Raw genomic sequence first — 22346 nt, forward strand, 5'->3', positions numbered from 1 at the left:
TCATATACATAAGTGTTTTGATGGTACAATACATAATACACTACTAGGGGAAGGTCTCCTTGTATAAAAGTTTGGAGATTCATGACCTTGAGGATAGTCGGGTTTGGGAGCCTTAATTCTGCTTATTTGGGTGCATGGGGTGTAACTTGTGCGACACCACTATCCCAATGCGTTCTGGTGTATCTTCTCCTAATATAAAGTGTGATGAGTGTAACACCCCAGTTTTCATACTTTTTATGGAGGGTAATTTAGTAATTTTCATAAAATTTATTAAGGGTAATTTAGTAGCCTAGAACAGGTCGTTCCAGTACTAAAAAGACCTATTTTTGGTAGCCTAGAACGGGCCGTTCCCAATTGGAATGGACTGTTTCAAACTATTAAAAAGGCCTATAACCCTATTTGGAAACGGACCGTTCTGGTTTAAGAACGGGTCATTCCAAACATGGTCGTTGTGAGTTAAAACTCATCTCCAGAACGGACTGTTCTAGTTTAAGAACGGACCGTTCCAGATGTGAATTTTGCACATGATGAAAGGATCCAAAACGGGTCATTTCGGATTAAAAATGGACCGTTCTGGCCACTCTTGAAATCTATAAATAGAAAACTTTAGCACTGTTTCTAGACACACTCTCTAAAGACCAAGGAGAACCAAGAGAAGAAACCTCGCTCTAGGTGTGGAGCATATGTTGGGTAGTGGGATTGGCCCCCAATCCTATGTTTGTTGTATACTCATGTATGAAGGGTTCTTCCCAATTGTATCTGTTTCATCTTTGTTTCTCCCTGAATTTTCTAATTGATGTAATTAGTATGAATGTATGAGTAGTGTTTGTGTTTGGGTCATATTTGCAGACTTTGGTGTTCCTATAGGTTCCTATGGGAAACCCTAAGGGAATGCATTGATGATTATAAGATGAGATTGTTTAAGAGACAAATATATGAGTAAATTGTATTATTTTAAATGTTTATTGTATGAATTAGGGTACTTTGTGGGTTCCTGAGAGAACCCTATGAGAAACAGGCAAAATATGAATGTTTTTTGTTTTGCTTTCTGATTGTTCTATTGTATTCCTTGTGAATGAGATGTACGAATATGTATTTAATTTCGCAAATAGACAAGTGTTGATATGAATTAAAGTGCTTTGTGGAGACTATGTGAATGTGATGAGATAATGTGAAATGTGAATATGAGACATGAGATATGAGGATATGTGATAATGTTACATGATGATGTGATATGATAATGAGACATGACGATGTGATAAGAAAATGAGACATGATAATGTGATATGAGAATGCATAGAGTCGTGACTGACATGCATCATTTGCATAAATGTTTTTAAGGGTACGATATGGAATACATTGTCAAGGAAGGCCCCCTTGTGTAAAAGCTTGGGGATTAGTCCTTGGGGATAGATAGGTTTGTAAGTCTCAGTCTCGCCCATCGTGTGCATGGGATGTATCTTGTGCGGCTTAGCTATCCCGACGAGACCCTAGTAGTATGTCCTTCTAGTAAGAGTGCGCAGAGGGTGTGACCCGGCATGTATTCCTAGACTACTCTCGTGTATTGCTAGCGGTAATACGCCATGTGATATGTGTTACTAGTGTCACATGCATGATAATATGTAGTCCGTGTCCATTACATGTGCATTTTAATGTTACATGTTAAAGTGACTTTTATGTCTTTGATGAGTGGAATGTGATATTGTTTTTAATCTATCTAAGCTATGTACATATACATGTCTTGTTTGTGTTTGGCTATCCGGTGTATTCCTACACCGTGAGCTAGAGTGAGATGTTTCTCACTCCCTTTTCTTTTGTGTTGTTTTCCTTTGGTTATTATACAATTGATCATCAGCATGAGGCTTAAGATTGTTGGTGATGAAGCTTAGGCTTCAGTGTTGGGCTTTGCTCTGATAGGACATGTGATATCGAGGCGTAGATAGAATTAGCTTAGGATGTTATTTCTATTAAATTATTTTGAAAACCTTAACTTTATTTCATTGTAATTTTCGCTAATTATGTTATTTGTTTAAGTTATGGATGTGGTGCTTTCTATCTAAACATGTTTGGTATTTCAATTATAAAAGATTGTGTTATTCAAATTTTATTATTTATGTGTTATGGTATGCGGGGTAGATGGTGTCACAATGAGGGTATGACCTGACAATTTCTCCTAGATTACTCTTTGTGTGCCTTAGGATAATACATCATGATGTGATTTAATTGGCTCTACATACATATGCACATTGAAGTTCATGTTCATTACATTATGTGTGTTAATGTGTAACTGTGTGATGAATTATATTATGGCTTCATGACTAAATACGCTAGGCTATTTCATTATTGTTATATCTTGTTATTTGTTATATCTTGTGGTTGTTATCTCTTGGTATTGTGTATTTGGCTATCCAACCATGTTTTGCACTAAGTCAAAGTGAGATGTTTCTTGCTCCCCTTTTCTTTGTTGCGTTTTGTGTGCTTGTTGTTGTAGGTGAGGGTCATGATGGCATTGATGATGTTGGAGACAAGGCCTAGACCTTGTGTTGAGTTTTACGCTTTAATAGGATGTGACATCGAAACTTTTAGAATTTGAGTTTTTGCTATTTATTTATGTTTAGCACATGATGTTAGACTTCATTTGGTGTTATTTATCGTTATTAAACACTTAGGTCGAAGTATCGTAATTGTTATGTAACATTCCTCTTAAGGAATTTTTTTTATTTAGTTAACTTCTCTTTTATGAATTTTGTTCTTATATTTTAATTTATATGCTTATGGTAACATATGAAGTAGAAAGTGTCACAATAATAATAATAATAATAATAATAATAATAATAATAATAATAATAATAATAATATATACTTATATATAAAAAGATACTTCTTTTAGTAAGTCTCTACATTTGTTAGACCATTATATCCTTATGTTATTATAAAAAAATAAAAAAAATTAATAAAAAAATTTTGTAACTACTATTCCTTTTTAATAACTATCCATTCTACTATTTTTATTTTATTTTTAAAATAAAAATTAAAAAGCACAAAATGTTTTTTCTTTTAGTTATAATACACTGGACATCTCTTTTTAATGGACACAAATTTTAGACTAATTTATTCTATAACTACTTCTAAATCACTCTCTCTTTAATAATATTTTAGTTATTTATTTATTATCTCTTTTTCTATTTCAATGACATTCAGATCTCAAATTTCTCACTTTTTAAGTAACCACTCATTATCTTTCTTTTTTTTTTTTTTTGAAATCTGATTCCAACTAAACCAATCTTTTGTAATTTAGTTTGGTTTGATTTTTACAACTTTAAAAATTTGTTATATAAAAATAGCTTTTGTTGTGAAATTAAAAATAGTTAAATATATGTAATATCATGTTATTTGTGTAAGAACCCTCCGTCAAGAATAAAATTAAAAGTTTACAAATAAATATATAAATAAATATTATATTTGAATGTACAAATCATATTTAAAATTTATATAAATAGATACTTTCAAATATATAAATTATATTTATGATAAATAATTTATATTTTTGCATAATATTATTTTTATTTATTGATAATTTATTTTAAAAATATTTAAAGTTAATTCATAATTGATTATAATAAATAAAAATTGAATTAAATAAAAAATTAAAAAGATTTCTAAAAATTCACAACACTCTCATACAAGATTGAGAATTTTGTTTAATATATATAAGTTGATTAACTAAACATGTCAAATCAATGCCATATATTTATTATCTACTATATGTATTTGAAAATAAAAATATATATATTTATTAAAAAGTGTTGTTTTATTTTATGGGAGTTGCTACGGTACCCTCAAAGATGGAAGGGTTTCAATACATTTTTCTATGTAAACTCATAAAAAATTTTAAAAAAAATAATTTAATTATAAAATAAATAATCTAAATTATACTTATAAAATAAAATGTAAGATAAAATTATAGAGATTAAAATTATAAGTTTTCAATAATATTATAAAATATTAAAGAAAAAAAAATTAATAAATAGTAGAAATAAAAAGTTATTAAAATTACAATATAGAAATTCAAAAATTTAAGACAAAAAGACAAAAAATATACTTAAAAAATTATTAAAATTAAAATATAAAAATTCAAAAAATTTAAGTGAAAAGATAAAAATATACTTAAAAAATTATTAAAATAAAACTATTTAAATATATAATAATATTATTACAAATAAATTAAAATATATAAAAAAAATAAAATGACTAAATAATTTAAAAATTAAAAAAATAAAATATCATAAATATTATTTAAATAAATTACTAAAAATATAAAATATAAAAAACTGTACCGGTACCCTCTCAAATAAGATGGGTACCATAGAATTTCTCTTATTTTATTTGGGTCACTTTCATATTCAAAACCGCAAGCCGAATTGAACCATTCAATCTAGAGAAATAAAAAATAAAACTGAATCGCTAGTTTGAGATTTTTGATCAACTTTTGGTTTTTTATTTGGGTTAGTTTGATTTTGAACACTACTATTTCATTGGGTTCTTATGAATGGATTAGTTTAATAAAAAAAATTATTCTTTTATGTTTTTTCCCTCAAAAAAAGAAAATTTCTTTGATTGACTTGAGTGTTTTCATCCAAGCATATTTCTTCATCTTTACATAGATACAAAGATCTATTCATATATATAAATATTGATGGAGAAAATATAAACACAATAATCTGAAATTGGTTATTATGTATTTATATATTAAAATAGTACTTTTTGCTCTAACTTCAATCAAAACTAAATCTAATTATTGCTTGATTTTAGTGTTGTTTTCTTGATTGATTTCCCAATGAACTAGTATTTTATTTTATTTTGAGTGTCCTTCCATTTTCATTAAAAAATATTATTATCAATTTACAACAACAACGACAACAACAAAAAAACATTATTACCTAGCTTCACTACTTTCTAAATTAATTAAATCATTGATTTTATGAGAATACCTTTTTCCTTTAACGAGTAGTTTTCTTTTCCCGCTCTCACTAGTCACCATCTATTGTTGGATGTTATCATGTAATTAATGACAATGCAGGTAAAGAAGTCTGGATATAAAAGATAGTTTCAATACCAAAATTATTTTGGCTTAATTGCGTTTTTGATCCTTCAAGTATTATAATTGTGTAATTTTGATTCTCAAAATTTTAATAGGGTAAATTTAGTCCCTAAAAAATTGCAATTGTGCAATTATGGTCCTTCAATTTTTAATTAAATAATTTTAGTCCCTTAAATATCATAATTATGTAATTTTAGTCTTTTCTATTAAAAATTTAATAATTTTAATATATATATATATAATATATAATATTTTAAAATTATACAATTATTTATCATTAACACATATATATTATTTTTTAATAAATAAATAAAATTTATATATTATTATTTTTATAATATTACTAATAAATTAATATCAATAATATTATTAGTATATTTATAGATAAATTATTAATATATACTAAGTCATATTTATCAAATTATTAGTTTATCTATAAATATACTAAAAATATTATTGATACTAGTGGGGCCGAGGCACTTCGTGCCTCTATATATGTATTATCTTAAAATTTAAAATAACTCATATATGGAATGAATTCATTTGTTGGCATATAATTATATAAATAATTTTACACAATATGATGTTTTACTATCATAAAATTTTCTTAATAGGAATACCAAATAAAGATTCCACTTCATGACGATTTTTATGTTCCTTGCAATTTATGATAGAAATTAAATGTCATTCTGCTATTACTTTTAGTTAACATTAACATAACTAAAACATATATCAGAATTAATAAATAATTAAATTGAATAATGTCATACTTTTCAATAATAAATTTCAATTCTTTATATAATACATCATCCATAATTTCTTTGACTTTAAAAAGCTACAAAAATAAATAATACAATGTCATGTATCAATATGAGATATTTAAAATTTCATGTAATTTATTTTATTTTATGAAAGAAATAACCATAACCTAAAAAATAGAGATATTTTATTTTGCATGAAAGTTGTCAATATAATAGGTATTACTCAATCTTGCATTTTCAAGTGTCTTAATATTGAGAAAAATATGAGTTAGAATTGATTTAAATGAAGAAATGTTAAAATTATATTTTTATATATATTAAATTGACACATAAAAAATATTTTCACAACCACATTATTATATTACCTTTCTAATTTTTTAGATAACAATTATTTTTTCACCATTTTCCAAATTTTAGTTAATACAACAGAGTTAAACACTACAAAATAAATATGTGACATTAAAAACATAACTTTTGAAACTAACATAATTTCATGGAAAAAAATGATTAAAGTTGAGAAACATATTTAATTTAGTAAACTCAATTTTATTGAAAAAAATAGAATAAATTTAAGATACACATTTAAGTTCAATCAAACATAGTGATATATTATTTGGGTAACATAAATCAAATTTTATGTTTCATGGTTGAATTGTAACATTTTTTAATATATAATATCTACTAAAATTATATTAGATATTTATAAATATATTTAAGTTTTTAAATATATTAAAATAATAAGTTTTCAAATAAAATTTTATAATATTAAATCTATAACTTAGAAAATAAAAATCAAAATAAGAAACAAACATATTTTAAATATGGACATTTAAAAAATTGATTAAACATAAAATGAAAGAAAAATACATTTAAATTTACTATTGACTAAACTTGAAATGAATTCAATGCAAAGGATGTCCTCCAAATATAGTTAAATTTATTTATGTCTTTGTAAATTTTAATACTTTTAAATCGAATAACTTGTAGACATGTTACATGTCATTTTTGTATAACTAATAGCATTGATGCGATGTCATCATTGAGAAAAGAAAAACAAAATTACACTCCTTTTTTGTTTGATGGACTTATGAGTCTTAAGTCATTTCTTCATCCTCATGTAAGTCATGATCATCAAGGGTGTACTAATCATCATAACCACAATCATGCTTCTTAATGGTATCTTTATTGGGGTCAGAGTATTATTCTTCTACACCATGTGTCACTATATCCAACATTAAAGAAGATGACTTAAAATATAATACAACTTGTTTGCAAATGTGATTCATACCAGGATAGAGTGGGGATGAGTTTGGAATAAAGTGAAAGTTGAGAATTGATTGGGATGAGAAAAATGTAGAGAGGGAGAATGGAAAAAAATTGTACAAAGTAGGTAGAGAAAATTTCTAAGAGCGAGAAGATAAAAAATGGATAAAATTATAGAAATATTGTGTAGTTATTATTTTAAAAGAAAGTAATCATCAATAAGGGTAAAATCTTAAGTTATATAAGTTATAGATAGAAGTTATAAGAGAATACTAACCTAGAAACTATGAATGGGAAAGCATAAGATCAAAGGTACTAATGGCCTTCATCGATCAAAACACAATATGAAAGACATTCATGTATATCATTGGCAATGAGTCATGGAACCAGGATTCAAGCGGGTAAGTCAATTTCAACGTGTTTTGACTTTTTTTAGGACAAAAAATATGTTTTTTTTCTTGCTTGAAAGTATAGGGAGTGATGTTGTAGAAGAATCATGTGCAACCCAGTTAGATATGATAATTGTGTGATTTGGTGATAGCGTTGAATGAAAATTTTGGTGAGAGAAAAAAAACATTATGTTACAAAACGTTGGATTGGGACTTATAATAGAGTGATAATGGATTTGGTTTATAATTTTTTTGAAAATAACATACTTAACGACGACTATTTGTGTGATTATTATTTTGAAAAAAAGTAACCACCTTACGGTTATTATTTTGAAAGAAAGTAACCACCTTACGGTTATTATTTTGAAAGAAAGAAACCATCAACATCAATAATAATAAGGGGTAAAATTGGATAAAAGAAAGTGGAGACCAAATATTTATAAGTTTTAAATATTATTTTTTGTAATTTTAAAACTATTAAAAATTAAATAAAATTCAAAATTCAAAATTATGCAAATTTTAAATTCAAATTTTTAATAAAATATGATTATATATTTAAAATTTTAAATCTATCAAGATAATAAGTTTAAAAATGAATTTTTATAATTTAAAAGGAAAAAAATGAATTTGGAAAATAGAGATATCTTAAATTTAAATTTTTAAAAAGTTGAATAAATTTAAATTTACTGTAAAAATAATGCAAAAAATCATGGTAAAAAATGACTAAATTTACATAATTTTATGTAGAATTTTTTTAATGAGCGTGAGAAAATAGAATTGAGAAAAGAGAATCGACCTGAAAAAACATGGTTGAGGAATCTGAACGAAAGAGAGAAAGTCTTAATCCTTAGACGCAATTGTGAAACTGTCAATCCTTGAAATCCTTCCCATGTTGTTATCCCATCTATTCGTACTCATTCTACGTCAAAACCAACGAACAATGATGGTCGTAATGTATACAATTGATGAAATGTTTATTGTGGGCAATTTAAGTGGATTGAAAAATGAAAAAAAAAAGTAGAAAGGTTTGAAGGAAAAACAAAGAGACAAAGACGATAACAGGATATGATAGAGAGAATAAAAAGAAGAAGAAAGGTGTGAGGGGTTTGTTGCGAGAAGAAAATAATGAAATGAAGTGGCTGGTGGGGGAGGAACAATTTGCTTTCTCTCGAATCTCGACTGCCATGAAAAAGGATGTACCATGAAATGGAGGATATATTATGCAGGGATATGAAGTCACTTTAACAAAAAAAAGAGGAAGCAAGAAAGAGAGAATGTGAAAGTACGAACAATGAGTGCAATTACTTAAATAATATGTGGTTAAAAGAAATAAAAGTGAGTAGTTACTTAAATAAAATGACATAATTACTTGTATTAATTATTTAATATGTAATATTATTAAGGATAAAAAGGTCATAGTAAAAGTGGAGACCAAATGGTAGTTACAAACGTTTGTATCCCCTTTATATAATGTTATAGATTAATTTATCAATAATATTAAAATACTAATAATATATAAATTTTATTTATTTAGTAATAATAAATATATATCACTTGATATATTAACAAAAAATTATAATATACATTAAATTAAATAAGCAAATAATTGTATAATTTTAAAATATTATATATATATATATATATATATATATATATTCTAAAATTACTAAATTTTGAATGAAAAGACTAAAATCGCACAATTATAATAGTTTAGGGACTAAAACTATTCAATTAAAAATTAAGGGACTAAAATCACATAATTACAATCTTTTAGGAACTAAAATTACCCAATTAAAACTTTAGGGATCAAAATTGCACAATTACAATACTTGAGAGATCAAAAACGCAATTAAGCTAATTATTTTTCAGTTCTTGAATTTATATTGTTCATGATTTTTTTTCCCTTTTATGTTCTTTCCCTCACAGGAAAAACATATTTCTCTGTTTTACTTGGGGGTTTCCCTCCAAGCATATTTCTCCATCTTTACATACATACATATAAAGATTGATTGAGAACATATGGTCAAAACATTCTTAAATTGGTTTTTTATATATTTATAAATTATAATAGTACCTTTTTATTTAACTTCAAGCCTAATTAAATCCAATTATTGCTTGATTTAGTATTGTTTTCTTGATTGATTTCCCAATGAACTAGTATTTTAACTTATTTCGAGTGTTCTTGCATTTTCAAATAAAAAAAGTTTTTATTACTTATCACAACAAGAATATATATATATATATATATATATATATATATATATATATATATAATCTAGTTTCAGTACTTTCTAAATTAATCATATCATTGATTTTATGAGAATACTTTTTTCATTTAATTCCTCAAATTAGCGGCCAGTTTTCTTTTCCAGCTCTCACTATCTATTGTTGGATGAATAATATAAGCCTTTATTTATCATATATTTAATCAGAATGCAAGTAGTGAAGTGTTGATGTGAAAAGATAGTGAATTAATTTCAGATAGATTGTTTCTGATTATACTAAATGCTAAATCCTATTTAAATTTGAAATTGACATTGATAAACAAACCACAATCTCCGATTTCTTTCGCTTGCTTTCTTTCTCCAAGAATTTTCAGAACAAGTTTAGTCTCAAACTGACCAATGTCTGATGTTTCTCAATTCCCAGCTGGTCTTAGGGTCCTTGCAATTGATCATGACCCCTCAGTTCTTGAATTCACTGAGCAAATATGTAGTCAACTCAAATATCACGGTAAGATAATTGTTCACTGTTTCTTGGACAGAGAATTAATCTCTTTTTTTTTTGGTTAATGATATAGTTTCTATGTTGTGGGCAGTTGTCACATGCACCGAATCTCCATTTGCTTTGAATCTTGTGAGGGAAATAAAGGCTTGCATCGATGTGATACTCATCGAGCTTCACATGCCAAACATGGATGGCCATGAATTCCTTCAACATGCCAAGAAGGATATTCAAATTCCTGTCATCGGTGTGTAACTATACTTGCTCTGTAAATTCTTGTGTATAGATTTTGGTTGGAACTTTGATTTACTTTTCAAGTGTAATGTGCAGTGATGTCTGCTGACAATTCTAAGGGTTCTCTGATGAAGGCTGTGAAAAATGGGGCTTGTGATTATTGGAATAAGCCTTTGCATGTGAATCAGTTCAGGAACATGTGGATACATGCAGCTAGGAAAGCCATTAGTGAAAACAAGAATTTTGTCATATTGGAGAATAATAATTCTGAATTTGGTTCTGCTACTGTTATTGAAGCCACAGAAATATTTAGAGACCAAAACAATAGCAGTTCAAGAGAATCTGATGAATCGGAACATTCTTGTCAACCCCCAGCAAAAAAGCCACGTGTAATATGGACACCATCGCTGCATCGTGAATTTCTCAAGGCAGTGAAGCAAATTGGGGATGATAGTATGATTCTTGATTCATTCTTTTTCGCTGTTCATACAGTCACTGAATTTTTCTTTGGTGGTTTTGTGATTCTTATACAAGGTATAGTCTGATTCTTAAATTATTTTTCAGAGGCTGTGCCAAAGAAAATTCTTGAAGTGATGAATATCCCTGGTTTGACAAGAGATCACGTTGCTAGTCATTTGCAGGTTAGTTTCTGCTTTGGGTATTTCATTTTTCATAATTGCACTTGGTTATGACAAAGATAGCATTTCTCTTAAATTTATTGGCATTGTAACTGCAATATTGACTGCAGAAATATAAGCGTCATATGAAGAGTACATCTAATGGGGCAACACAGCAACAGAATGAAATGAAGAATACATCTAATGGAGCAACACAGCAACAGAATGAGATGAAGAGTACATCTAATGGAGCAACACAGCAACCGAATGAGATGAAGAGTACATCGAATGGAGCAACACAGCAACCGAATGAGATGAAGAGTACATCAAATGGAGCAATACAGCAACAGCATGAGATGAAGAGTACATCTAATGGAGCAACACAGCAACAGAATGAGGTAAAGAGTACATCTAATGAGATGGCAATGCCAAACACAGAATCTGGTGCACTTGTGAGAGTGGACTTCCAATCTTTGGCTGCTCCTAACGATGTTTCCTATAACACATTGACAACCCTTGATACAGAAAAAGAGGCTAACCGTTCCAATCAAGAACAAGGTGTGACACATGGTCATCCTTCTAACATTGCCATTGTCAACAATTTCTCTCAGCCAATCATGGATCCATCTATATATGGAGTGGTCAAGGATACATCGCAGCAGCAGCAGCAGAAGACAATGATGCATCATCAAATTAGTCCTATCAATATTCAGCCATCTTTTGCCACCCAGAATATTAATAATGATTTAATATCACCTCAAACTATTGATGCAAACAACTTAGGTTTCACAAGTGGTGATATGAGATCTTTTTCTGCAGAAGGGTCAGATGCACTAGTTCCCTATGGTTCACAATCTGGTGACTTAATTTATGATCAAGAGTATACCGACATCCTAACTTGGTTACTTGAAGATTCAGCATTTGCAAGAGATTCTACTAACCCAAATTTCTCCAAAGATATAGTTGATCACAACACAACAAATTTGATCAGCTAAAGAGGTTTTATATATAAAGATTCACTGAATACTTTTTGGGGTTTATTTTAAGGAAATTTTTATGTTGATGCCCGTAGCATGAAAATAGATTATATGAATGATTGATCTAAACTTCATCTTTCTTGATATTTTTTTGGGACATTATATTCTGCACTTTTTTTTGTTACAACTATCCAGCATAAGCTATCAACACGCTAACTAGAAATTTGGTATACACTATTATACCCCAAATGTATATAAGGCATTATTGGCTGGAACCAAGTGTTTTTGTTTTTTATCTTCAGTAATTGCTGCAAATATATTTGGGATGACGTTTAAGCTAAATTATAATTGAAATTTGTTGGACCAAATTAAAAGAGCCTTATAAACTAGTTCAGACTTAAGTATGTTTTTAGTCTCTCAAACTTAAGATAAATTTGTTTTTGATCTCTTACATTTAATATTATTTGTTTTAGTTTCTGTAATTTTCAAAAATCTTGTTTTATTCTTTCATGTCACCAGTAATACATCTGAAAGTGACAAATTGAGAGTTATACAGCATCAACCGAGTTTAATGTTATGTTTTCACCAACAGAAATAGTAGTAAGTTTTTGTGCAATAATATTTAACAATTTCCCTAAAAACAATTGAGAATAAGAACTAAAATGAGATATTTTCAAATTACAGGGAGTAAAAAATTCAGTTTTAAATTTAAGGAAGTAAAAACAAATTTACCTTAAATTCGAGAGATTAAAAACATATTTAAGCAACTAGTTTATTATAACATTTTTATGGTTGTAAGCTAATAGCTAGTGTAAGTTATACCACTATAGTTTTTAGGTTATAGGCATCTTTAACTAATTTATTCAATTTAACAAGAGTTAAAATTATTGAAAAATAACTAATATAAAAAGTACATAAGGATGTTGCCCCATTCATGTTACTAATCATAAACTAAAGAGTCTTTTATAAACAAGGTGTAAACCAAATACCAGTTGGGCTCAATCGACTTCCCATCTTCATTCAAGTATTCATGGAAGATGCACCGGGTAAAAGTGTTTAGTTCAGTGTACATGTATCTAGCACTAGCATGATCCTTCACACCCTGAAAGGTTAACAAATTACCCCGTAAATACAAGTTTCAAAGAAAATCAAACACGGATGATATTATAACAAGCATAAGGTTTTGAATCAAAGTACAGATTCATCTCACCAGATTACAAGTACCAAATTGACCATTTGGTTTAAGGATATTGATATTGTTGCTATACACAAAATCATGCCCCATGTTAATAATTGTGCTGGCTAGACTTTGCTCACCATGGTGGTAAGCAGAGGGCTCAGACACAACCAAAAAACTGGCCTACTTTTATTTCTTTAAACAACTTAAATGAGCAGAAAAGAATCTTCCTTTGACCAGGTTTGAGGCCATCAACCAGAGAGGGAATGAACCTTTGAAGATCTGCCTTGGAGAACAATATAAGCTCTATATTGACAAAATCCCTGTGGTTTATATCTGTCCATATTATCACCATGATTACCAGGCTGCAAGAACTGGGGCAGATTTTTCTGAGCAGATTCTCCCAAAATTTCACATCTATCAATCAAAATGTAAAATATTCTAGATTGGTAAACACTTCACACCTCAAAATTACAAATCCAGATCTTCCTATCTTCAGTTTTTTTCTATCTGAATCTCATCTCAATTGCAGTTCCATCTTGCTCATCATCCCAAACAAAGTCTTTTTTATGCTTAACATGATCTCAAAAGCACTCTCTCCCTTCATGAGGAGTACTTGTACCCAAACCCTGTAGAGAGAATGGAAACAAAATAAGCACTCTGAAAGCAGAATGATTCATACTCAGGCTATTAGTCTTTCTTCTCTATGATTCAAAACAAGCACTATGAAAGGAGAATGATTTGTACTCTCTCCCTTCAAGGTTCTCTATGCTTATAAAAACAAACCTTATAGTACTTTATCTTCCAACCATTTGCATTATTCCCCAACTTTTCTCTCTGTGGTTCATACTCGGGCATGGAATAAGAGGACAATATTGTCCCATTAGAATGAAAAGCCTGCAAAGACAGGAAATTCAAAATAATAAATCCATGAAATTCCATAGTGTGTAGAAGTAAACTTTTTTTTCTCAATAACAACAAAACCTACTATCCCTTATTATGGGAGTGGTAAATTCAACCATGAAATATGGAACTTTTAGCAGTGACGACCACAACGAATGAATGAAGTTTATCAGTAGCCCTTTGATGTGGGAACCATCGTGATCCTGAACCACCCATAACGTTGAAACATTAAAATCTCCGTCAAAGGAAAGACTAAAGTGAAGACTATAAAGACAAAACAAAACTTATGATATCTAAATAAATCCACCTGATCAGCTATCTTCATATATAATAAAAGATAAATAATGTCAAAACTCATAAACATAACATCGTTCGAGATTGGGTTAAAAAAATATTTATAAACCAGTAGAGAATGAAGCAATGAGTATATAGAAGAAAAATGAATCGTAGTTGGTTATTTGTTGGCGAGACTAAGTTTGTAACTGGCTATTTAAAGAAAATTCTTACAGCAGTTGTTTCAAAATAGAAACTCTTAGTAAGCGGTTGGCATTTGTGATTGAATTTGAAAGATCATGAGCTTCTAAATTTCTTAAGCAGATTATTTGGGTTTGTGGAAATGTAAAAAATAGCCATCAATTCATCAAAGATTGAAATGTATTTCTTTATAATTACAACTTACAGCCAGGGCCTTAGCAGAATCTCCCTTTGTTAATACTCTAAAACAACCCCAATACCTTAACCTTTTTAAACTCCAGAGCAAAAAATAGAGCCAGAATTATACCAAAGCTACACTACCAAATAACTTTTATAAAATAAACTTTTAGAAAGTCCAATGGATCAAAAGTTCACAAGCTAAAGATCTTGCACCCGTGTGCAACATTTTTAAGAACTAGTACTTGAAAGAGGCTCAACCTTTTAATTCCTATCTATCTTTTCTTACTTTTCCTCTGTATCTCTGCACCTTGACTTTGACTTGCAAAGCCCTTTGCTCCTACAAAAAAGCAAGCAACTTTCACAAAATTCCCTTCATGTATTTTCTCAACAACCAAAACTACTAATCAAAATACATAATTGTTAACACTGGTCAATATTTACATTAATTATGAAGAAATATAAATAGTTGAACACAATTAAGGGTAACAATTTTATCAAACAGTTGGTGTGCAATTTCAAAACATGCAGGAATTACACACAAAAATGGATGCATGACTGTCTAAAGATGAATAAATTGAAGTGCTAAATTAATAACATATAAAAATCAGAAATTAAGGGGAAAATGAGTTCAAAAGACCAAACCCGTTACCATTTTGTGAGAAGAAATGCAAATCTAATATGAGAATTACAAATATAAGAAGAGTTAGTTTAAGAAGAAAGATGATAATTAATAGTTTAATACCTTGTGCGTAGTGTAGCGGTGGTGTTATAGAGTTCAACCAAACCGTCGCTTAGATTTAATTCAGTATTTTTAAATTAAAATTCATTGTCTAAATGGATTTAGATTTTAGACCGGAAAAAACATAAAAAATAAAAATAAAAAAAGTTATATAATTAGATAAAATTTTAAAATAAATTTATTAAATTGACCGTGAATAGTCAATACAGTATGACCGACTCCATGTACTTCGAACTTCGAATCCAAAGCCGACACTTTATGGTTGACACTAATTTCTCGCATTCTTGTAGTCTCAAGATTAGTAGTTTATCGGTTAAATTATTAAATTAGCATCTGAAATCATATGTTATGCTGAATTTAGTTTTTGACTTTAATGAAATTTAAAAAAAGTTTTTGAAAATATAATGTCACTTATTTAAATCTTTTTGTAAAACAAATTCTGTTTTTATAAAATAAAATTGTCTATGTGATACGATAATACCATGGGATATATAAGTGGTATATATGTGAAGTAATACATGACATATATGTTCCATGTGATATATGACTATAAAATATAATATTATTTTAATCTTTGAAAATTATATTATGTCTCTAACATTGTAATTCAATGCTAATTTAGTTCTTAAAATTTTAAATTGATGTTACTTTAATCATAAAACATTGTCATAATTTTATTTTAATCAATTGTTAAGTCAAGAGATGATCCTCTAAATTAAGATTTTTAATGCTAACAAATAAAAAGGTTTTATATAAAAGAAATATATGTGAAAACGTCTTTAAAACTTATCTTTAGGCTTATTAGCTTAAGTGTAAGATAAAAATCGTCTTATAAGACAATTGTTATTCAAATAAAGCATACAATTTATCTCATATACATTAAATATTTATCATTTATTAAGATTAACGATAAAGTTCACTTTAAATGCTTCATTCCTTAACAAATCAATTCAAAATATCATCTTCAAATTCACAAATTTGTTAAAAAGAAGAATCATGTTTTTCATCAAAACCAAATCCCTAAAAATCATGGAGAAAAAGTAACTACTATAGCTACTTTGCGCTGACATTATTTCTGCAAGTTCTGTTTGGTATGGAAAGTTGATAAGTTGAGCTTCTTTGAGATATATCAATATTATGGATCCATTTTTTTTCAACTTCTAGTGGTCTCTAAAGATAATTCATAGTTTCGTTTTAATGTATCATATGTTTAATAATTCTTTTTAGCAATTATGTGTTTAATTGTTTGTGTTTTACACTTTTAGGTTTAGGAATTAAGGTTATAAGTAATATTCAAATAATTATAAGGGTGTCATTTTTTCACTTCATTTAAGACACCAAAAAATTCAAGGTCATTTATGCTTGGTAATGTTATTTTTTAAATAACAAACTGAACGTGGGAAACTAAAAAAATTTCATGTGCCAAACACCTCTAAAAGTAAAATTTAACCAATTATTAAATATTAATTCTAATGTCATTTACTTAACGTTAGATCATGAACATTACACTTTTAACGATCTGCACACGTTACACCTTTAACGATCTACGGATAAATATTAAGTAAGGGGATGTAAATTATGAATTTTATAAAATTGAGAGAATAAAATTATACATTTAAAATTTGGGAGACCAGAATTATGAATTAACTATTATAAGAGGACCAAAAGTGTAATTTATCTTAAGTAAAATATATAGAAACACAAAGTGTCTCTTTTCCATCCCATTAGTTTTCTATATATATATATATATATAAAGATAAAGGGAGTATATTTTTTGGTTTCCATTTTTCTTAATACACATTTTTATAATTGTAACATAATCATTTGAGACTCTCTTTTATTGTTACTTGAATCATGTGGGTGCTTTGGCGAGAGAGATACTCTGACATTAATTCAAGTTAAAAGATAGTCTATATTAAGAATGTGATTAAGGTTATAATAATACATGTTGCCCTTTAAATATGTGCTTAATCTTATCATTAAGCGAGAAAATTTGGTTGTGTGATCTTTGGGGATATTCTTATAAATTAGGTGGAGATAATGTTCTTGATAGTGCAATATCAAATTCTGAGGAGATCTTACCTCATAGATAATAATCACCTAGGGTTTTACTTTGTGGTGTTAGGTTTAAGGCCTATTATGGGTGAGTGAGGTAAACTTGTCTTGACTAAGCTAAGCAAGATACCAGGTCAGGTTGGCTGAGTTGGATGATATATAAGTCCCTCAAACTCCAAGCTCATTTTATGCGAATGAGTTATGAGTTGTGCTTTAAAGGTCATATTTCGCTTTGGGTTGGTTTTAAGGGGCGAGCTTTGCTTGCTTAATTGTAGGAGTAACCAACACGAGGAAGAGGGGCATTCGGTTTCTCAACCACCGACATCACCTAGGGCACCGACTCCCTGGCCTGCCACACATCAGTCACACGCACCGACGAACAGGTCGGCCCATGAAGTCAGTGTTGCTCCTGCCCAGGCTCTAGGCAATCGGACGAGCGTCTGCCGCCATCCTTTTGTGGATGGCATTATGGAGACCCCCTACCTTTCAGCTGGAAACCCCTCGACATCGACCGCTACGACGGCACGACGGATCCGGATGAGCACATCGACCTGTATATTACGCAAGTAAACATTTACACTAATGATGATGTTATTCTGTGTAGGGTTTTTTCAACTTCGCTCAAGGGGGCTGCACTCAACTAGTATACCCAGTAACCTGCTGAGTCGATTGACAAGAAAGCCAAAAAACTTCGAGTAGACAGAACGGTGCGAAGAGGCTTTCAAGAGCTTCAAAGCCTTCCTCACAACTCCACCAATCCTACAGAGGTCGGATCACAAAGCCGACCTCCTACTCTATCTGGTTGTGGCAGAAGGCGCGATCAGCGTAGTTATAGTGCAAGAGCACCAAAAAATGCAGACGCTAGTCTATTTTATCAGCCGAGTTCTCCAAGACACGGAGAAACGATACCAGACGATTGAAAAGCTCGCACTGGCGCTTGTCACCACAGCTCGGCGTCTCCGACCTTACTTCCAAAGCCACCAGGTGGTCGTCAAGATCGACTACCCAATCAAGCAAATCCTGAGAAAGCCAGAGCTCGCCGGGCGGATGATAGCATGGTCGGTAGAATTGTCTGAGTTCGGCATCCAGTACAAAAGTCGCAACGCTCTGAAAGCTCAATGCCTGGCCGACTTCGTAGCCACCTCGGTCGATGAACCACAGGTATGGACTTTACATGTTGACGGGTCCTCCAACTCTAAGGGTGGTGGTGCAAGTATCATCTTGGAAGGACCGAATCAAGTCACTTTGGAGCAGTCCCTCAAGTTTGGCTTCAAGGAGACCAACAACCAAGTAGAATATGAGGCGCTTCTCGCAGGGCTAAGGTTGGCTCGCGATCTCGGAGCACGAAGAGTGAGTTGCAACAGCGACTCAAAACTCATGGTAGAGCAGCTTAGTGGGACATACCAAGCCAAGAATGTTCTCCTGCAACGGTATTTCCACGTGGCATCACAACAGATCTCGTCCTTCGATGAGTTCACTATACATCATGTACCGCGAGAACAAAATACCAGAGCCGATCTCCTATCAAAGCTCGCCAGTACCAAATGCCCTGGACAGCATCGGACCATCATCCAAGAAACCTTACATTCACCCAGTTTAGACGACAAGGTCGTTAACACCAGCGATGGCGAAGAACAAGGGTAGATGATAGGTATTTGGAATTACTTGCAGGCAGGGGTTTTACCCGAGGATAAAGATGAAGCTCGGAAGAAGAGGGTAAGGTCGGCTAAGTTCGTAATTGTCGGAGATGAACTGTTCAAGCGTGGCATCTCCACCCCTTTGCTCAAATGCTTGACTGCACCTCAAGTCGCTTATGTCATCGAGGAAATCCACCGAGGCATATGTGGCATGCATTCCGGAGCACGCTCGATGGCGACCAAGGTACTCCGAGCTAGATATTACTGACCCACTTTGAAGTCGGATTGCCAAGCCTACGTGCAAAGATGCAAAGAGTGCCAACAGTTCGGTAATACGCATTGATAGCCACCCGAAGCTCTCCACTAGATGATATCGCTGTGGCCTTTCGCCCAGTGGGGAATGGACATCCTAGGACCATTCCCCCCCGCAAAAGGTCAGCTCAAATTCCTCTTGGTGGCAATCGACTACATCACTAAGTGGATCGAGGCATGCCCACTCGCCAAGATCACCACTAAGAATGTATAGAAGTTCACCTGGAAGAGCATCGTATGCAGGTTCGGAATTCTGCACTCCCTTATCACCGATAATGGCCGACAATTCATTGCACAAAGCTTCGAGGACTTCCTTCGAGAACTCGGAATTAAGCACCTCCCAACCTCGGTGGAACATCCACAAACCAATGGCCAAGCCGAAGCCGCGAACAAGGTGATACTCCGAAAGCTCAAGAAGTGGCTAGGGAATGCCAAGGGACAATGGGCTGACGAACTCCCCAGCGTTCTCTAAGCGTACCATTGTACCCCCCAATCAACGACGCAGGAAACGCCTTACAAGCTAACTTATGGAGCTGACTCCATGATCCTAGTGGAAGTCGGGGAGACATCCCACTGACCCCATCTCTTCAACCGCAAGCAGAACGCTCAAGAGATAGCAGCTGATCTTGACTTAATTGGCGAGCTCAAAGACGAAGCTCAAATTCATGAAGAAGTCTGTAAACTCCGAGCTTCCATAAGGTACAATACGCGAGTACGACCTCGCTATTTCCGAGTTGGTGACTTGGTGTGGCGACTGTTAGGCGAAGCACGAAAAGACACATCGGAAGGAAAGCTTGCACCCACCTGGTGTGGCCCTTTCCGAGTTGTAGAAGACTTGGAAAATGGGGCATACCGACTAGAAGAACTCAACGAAAAAGCCATCCCGCGAACTTGGAATGCCACGCATCTCAAGTTTTATTTCAGTTAACTCTGTACAAATGAGATGTGCACTCTTTTCCCGACTCAGTCTTTTGTCCCAAAAAATAGAAAAATGGGTTTTGGCTGAGAGGGTTTTTAACGAGGCACACCCACAACATCAATAAAATGACTCATTCTTTTTCTAGTCATATTCTCTTAACTCTAAATTACTTTATCATAAGATTCTTTGTGTTAAGCCGAGGTCGAGTTCGAACCTTGACACAATTCGTTTTACTTTAAATCGAGGTCGAGTCCGAACCTTGGCGTGAATTATTCTATCTCAAGCTGAGGTCGAGTTCGAACCATGGTACGATTTATCTTATATTAAGTCGAGGCCGAGTTCGAACCTTGGCACGATTTATCTCATATTAAGCCGGGGTCGAGTTCGAACCTTGGTACGATTTATCTTATATTAAGCCGAGGTCGAGTTCGAACCTTGGTACGATTTATCTTATATTAAGCCGAGGTCGAGTTCGAACCTTGGTACGATTTACCTTATATTAAGCCGAGGTCGAGTTCGAACCTTGGTACGATTTATCTTATATTAAGCCGAGGTCGAGTTCGAACCTTGGTACGATTTACCTTATATTAAGCCGAGGTCGAGTTCGAACCTTGGTACGATTTATCTCATATTAAGCCAAGGTCGAGTTCGAACCTGGGTATGATTTATCTGACATTAACCCGGGGTCGAATACGAACCTTGGTACGATTCATCTTACATCAACCCGAGGTCGAATACGAACCTTGGCACAATTTATCTCACATTAAGCCGAGGTCGAATTCGAACCTTAGCGCGAATTATCACATATTATGCCGAGGTCGAATTCGAACCTTGGTGCAACTCACTTGAAACTAAGCCAAAGTTTGAACGTGTTTTGAAATCGCAGAAACGGGCTAAAACTAAGCCAAAAAACTGAATTCCATTTCGCGCGCAAAAACAAAAGGTCAAAAGAAAACCATCAAAAGCGCAGAGACGAAAACACAGGGAAACAATATATACACAACAATTATGAGTTCACAACACGAATCCAAAGAGGAAAAGAAATGAGCAAAACTAAATGAACTAAGCTATTACAAAAGATGGCCTAGGCGGAGGCATTCTCACTCGAGCTGTCGTGAAGGTCGTCTTCCTTCACCAGCTTCCCAAAGCGCAACTCTTTCTCTACATGCATTGCCGAGAGGTCGACCCCGGGCGCGAGCAACCTCGCCTGGCGAGCTACTTTGAGGAATCCCCTCTTGTGCTCGAACAGGACAGCTCGCTCAGTGTCGACGAGGTTCTTCTCCAGCTCCGCCTTCGCCTCAGCCATCTTTGCCAGGTCCACCCTCAACGCGGTGACCTCCTCTTCTTTCCCACCAAGAAGCACCTCATCACAAAGACACTTCTCGGCCACCACCACCAAATCAGCCTTCAGCGAGGTCACCTAGTCTTCCAAGGAACGCACCCGACCCTGGGAAAAACTAGCGAGTTCCTGCAACTCACCCACTTGCGCAGAGTAAGTCTCATTAGACCTCAGAGCAATCTCTAAGGACTTCTAAACTCTCTCCAACTCCCTCCTGGTGGCTTGGAGCTCAGCCTCGTTTTGCAGCTTGGCATCACCGAGAGCAGCCGCCAAGGCCCTATTCTCTTCCTTCATGGCAGAACACGCCCATCATTACACAACTGTCACCCCCATTAACACGCCGCCCACGCGTTACGGAAACAAGGTGACAGTTATGACACATGGCAGTATAGCAAGGAAGCGTACGCGAAGAGTCACGGCTCCCCTCCAAGCTCGGCATTAACTCTTTGACCCACAGTCTTCAGAGCTCGGGGGCTAGTGTAACATTCATATCGCGATGTCGAGGTCTAGCTCGGCATCACAACGCAGGACGATCTCGGATACGC

The 22346-nt window shown here is 32.4% G+C and overlaps 2 protein-coding genes across 14 annotated transcripts; one reads left to right on the forward strand and one right to left on the reverse strand.

Moving 5' to 3' along the window:
• Positions 1–10026: 10026 nt before the first annotated feature.
• LOC145952642 (uncharacterized) lies at positions 10027–12208 on the forward strand. The gene is made up of 5 exons (XM_083065473.1): positions 10027–10247; positions 10333–10485; positions 10569–10925; positions 11037–11113; positions 11221–12208. Exons 1-5 carry the CDS (start codon positions 10139–10141, stop codon positions 12082–12084), a joined length of 1560 nt encoding a protein of 519 aa, XP_082921599.1. The 5' UTR covers positions 10027–10138; the 3' UTR covers positions 12085–12208.
• Positions 11176–15811, reverse strand: LOC114915092 (DNA topoisomerase 2). Of its 13 annotated transcripts, none has more exons than XM_083065479.1 (7): positions 15450–15520; positions 15087–15137; positions 14263–14349; positions 14030–14140; positions 13708–13872; positions 13056–13168; positions 11176–11716 (listed from the first exon to the last, which is right to left on the reverse strand). In XM_083065479.1, exons 1-5 carry the CDS (start codon positions 15450–15452, stop codon positions 13828–13830), a joined length of 297 nt encoding a protein of 98 aa, XP_082921605.1. In that variant the 5' UTR covers positions 15453–15520; the 3' UTR covers positions 11176–11716; positions 13056–13168; positions 13708–13827. The 13 variants fall into 13 exon arrangements, 7 of the variants coding, with proteins under 7 accessions (XP_082921605.1, XP_082921603.1, XP_082921601.1 ...); XM_083065477.1 differs by having other exon boundaries at positions 13516–13872; positions 15450–15519; XM_083065475.1 differs by having other exon boundaries at positions 13277–13872; positions 15450–15519.
• Between the last annotated feature and the right edge of the window lie 6535 nt (positions 15812–22346).

Source organism: Cajanus cajan, chromosome 10 (genome assembly GCF_000230855.2).
Source record: "Cajanus cajan strain Asha chromosome 10, NIPB_CcT2T_4, whole genome shotgun sequence".
Taxonomy (NCBI): domain Eukaryota; kingdom Viridiplantae; phylum Streptophyta; class Magnoliopsida; order Fabales; family Fabaceae; genus Cajanus; species Cajanus cajan.

Coding starts and splice junctions, on each gene's coding strand:
- LOC145952642 (XM_083065473.1), top strand. CDS start 10,139: ATGTCTGATGTTTCTCAATTCCCAGCTGGTCTTAGGGTCCTTGCAATT. Junction 10,926..11,036: donor GAAGCAAATTGGGGATGATA/GTATGATTCTTG, acceptor ATTATTTTTCAG/AGGCTGTGCCAAAGAAAATT. Junction 11,114..11,220: donor ACGTTGCTAGTCATTTGCAG/GTTAGTTTCTGC, acceptor TATTGACTGCAG/AAATATAAGCGTCATATGAA.
- LOC114915092 (XM_083065479.1), bottom strand. Junction 14,350..15,086: donor TGCAGAGATACAGAGGAAAA/GTAAGAAAAGAT, acceptor TGGGTGGTTCAG/GATCACGATGGTTCCCACAT. Junction 14,141..14,262: donor TAAAAGTTCCATATTTCATG/GTTGAATTTACC, acceptor CTGTCTTTGCAG/GCTTTTCATTCTAATGGGAC.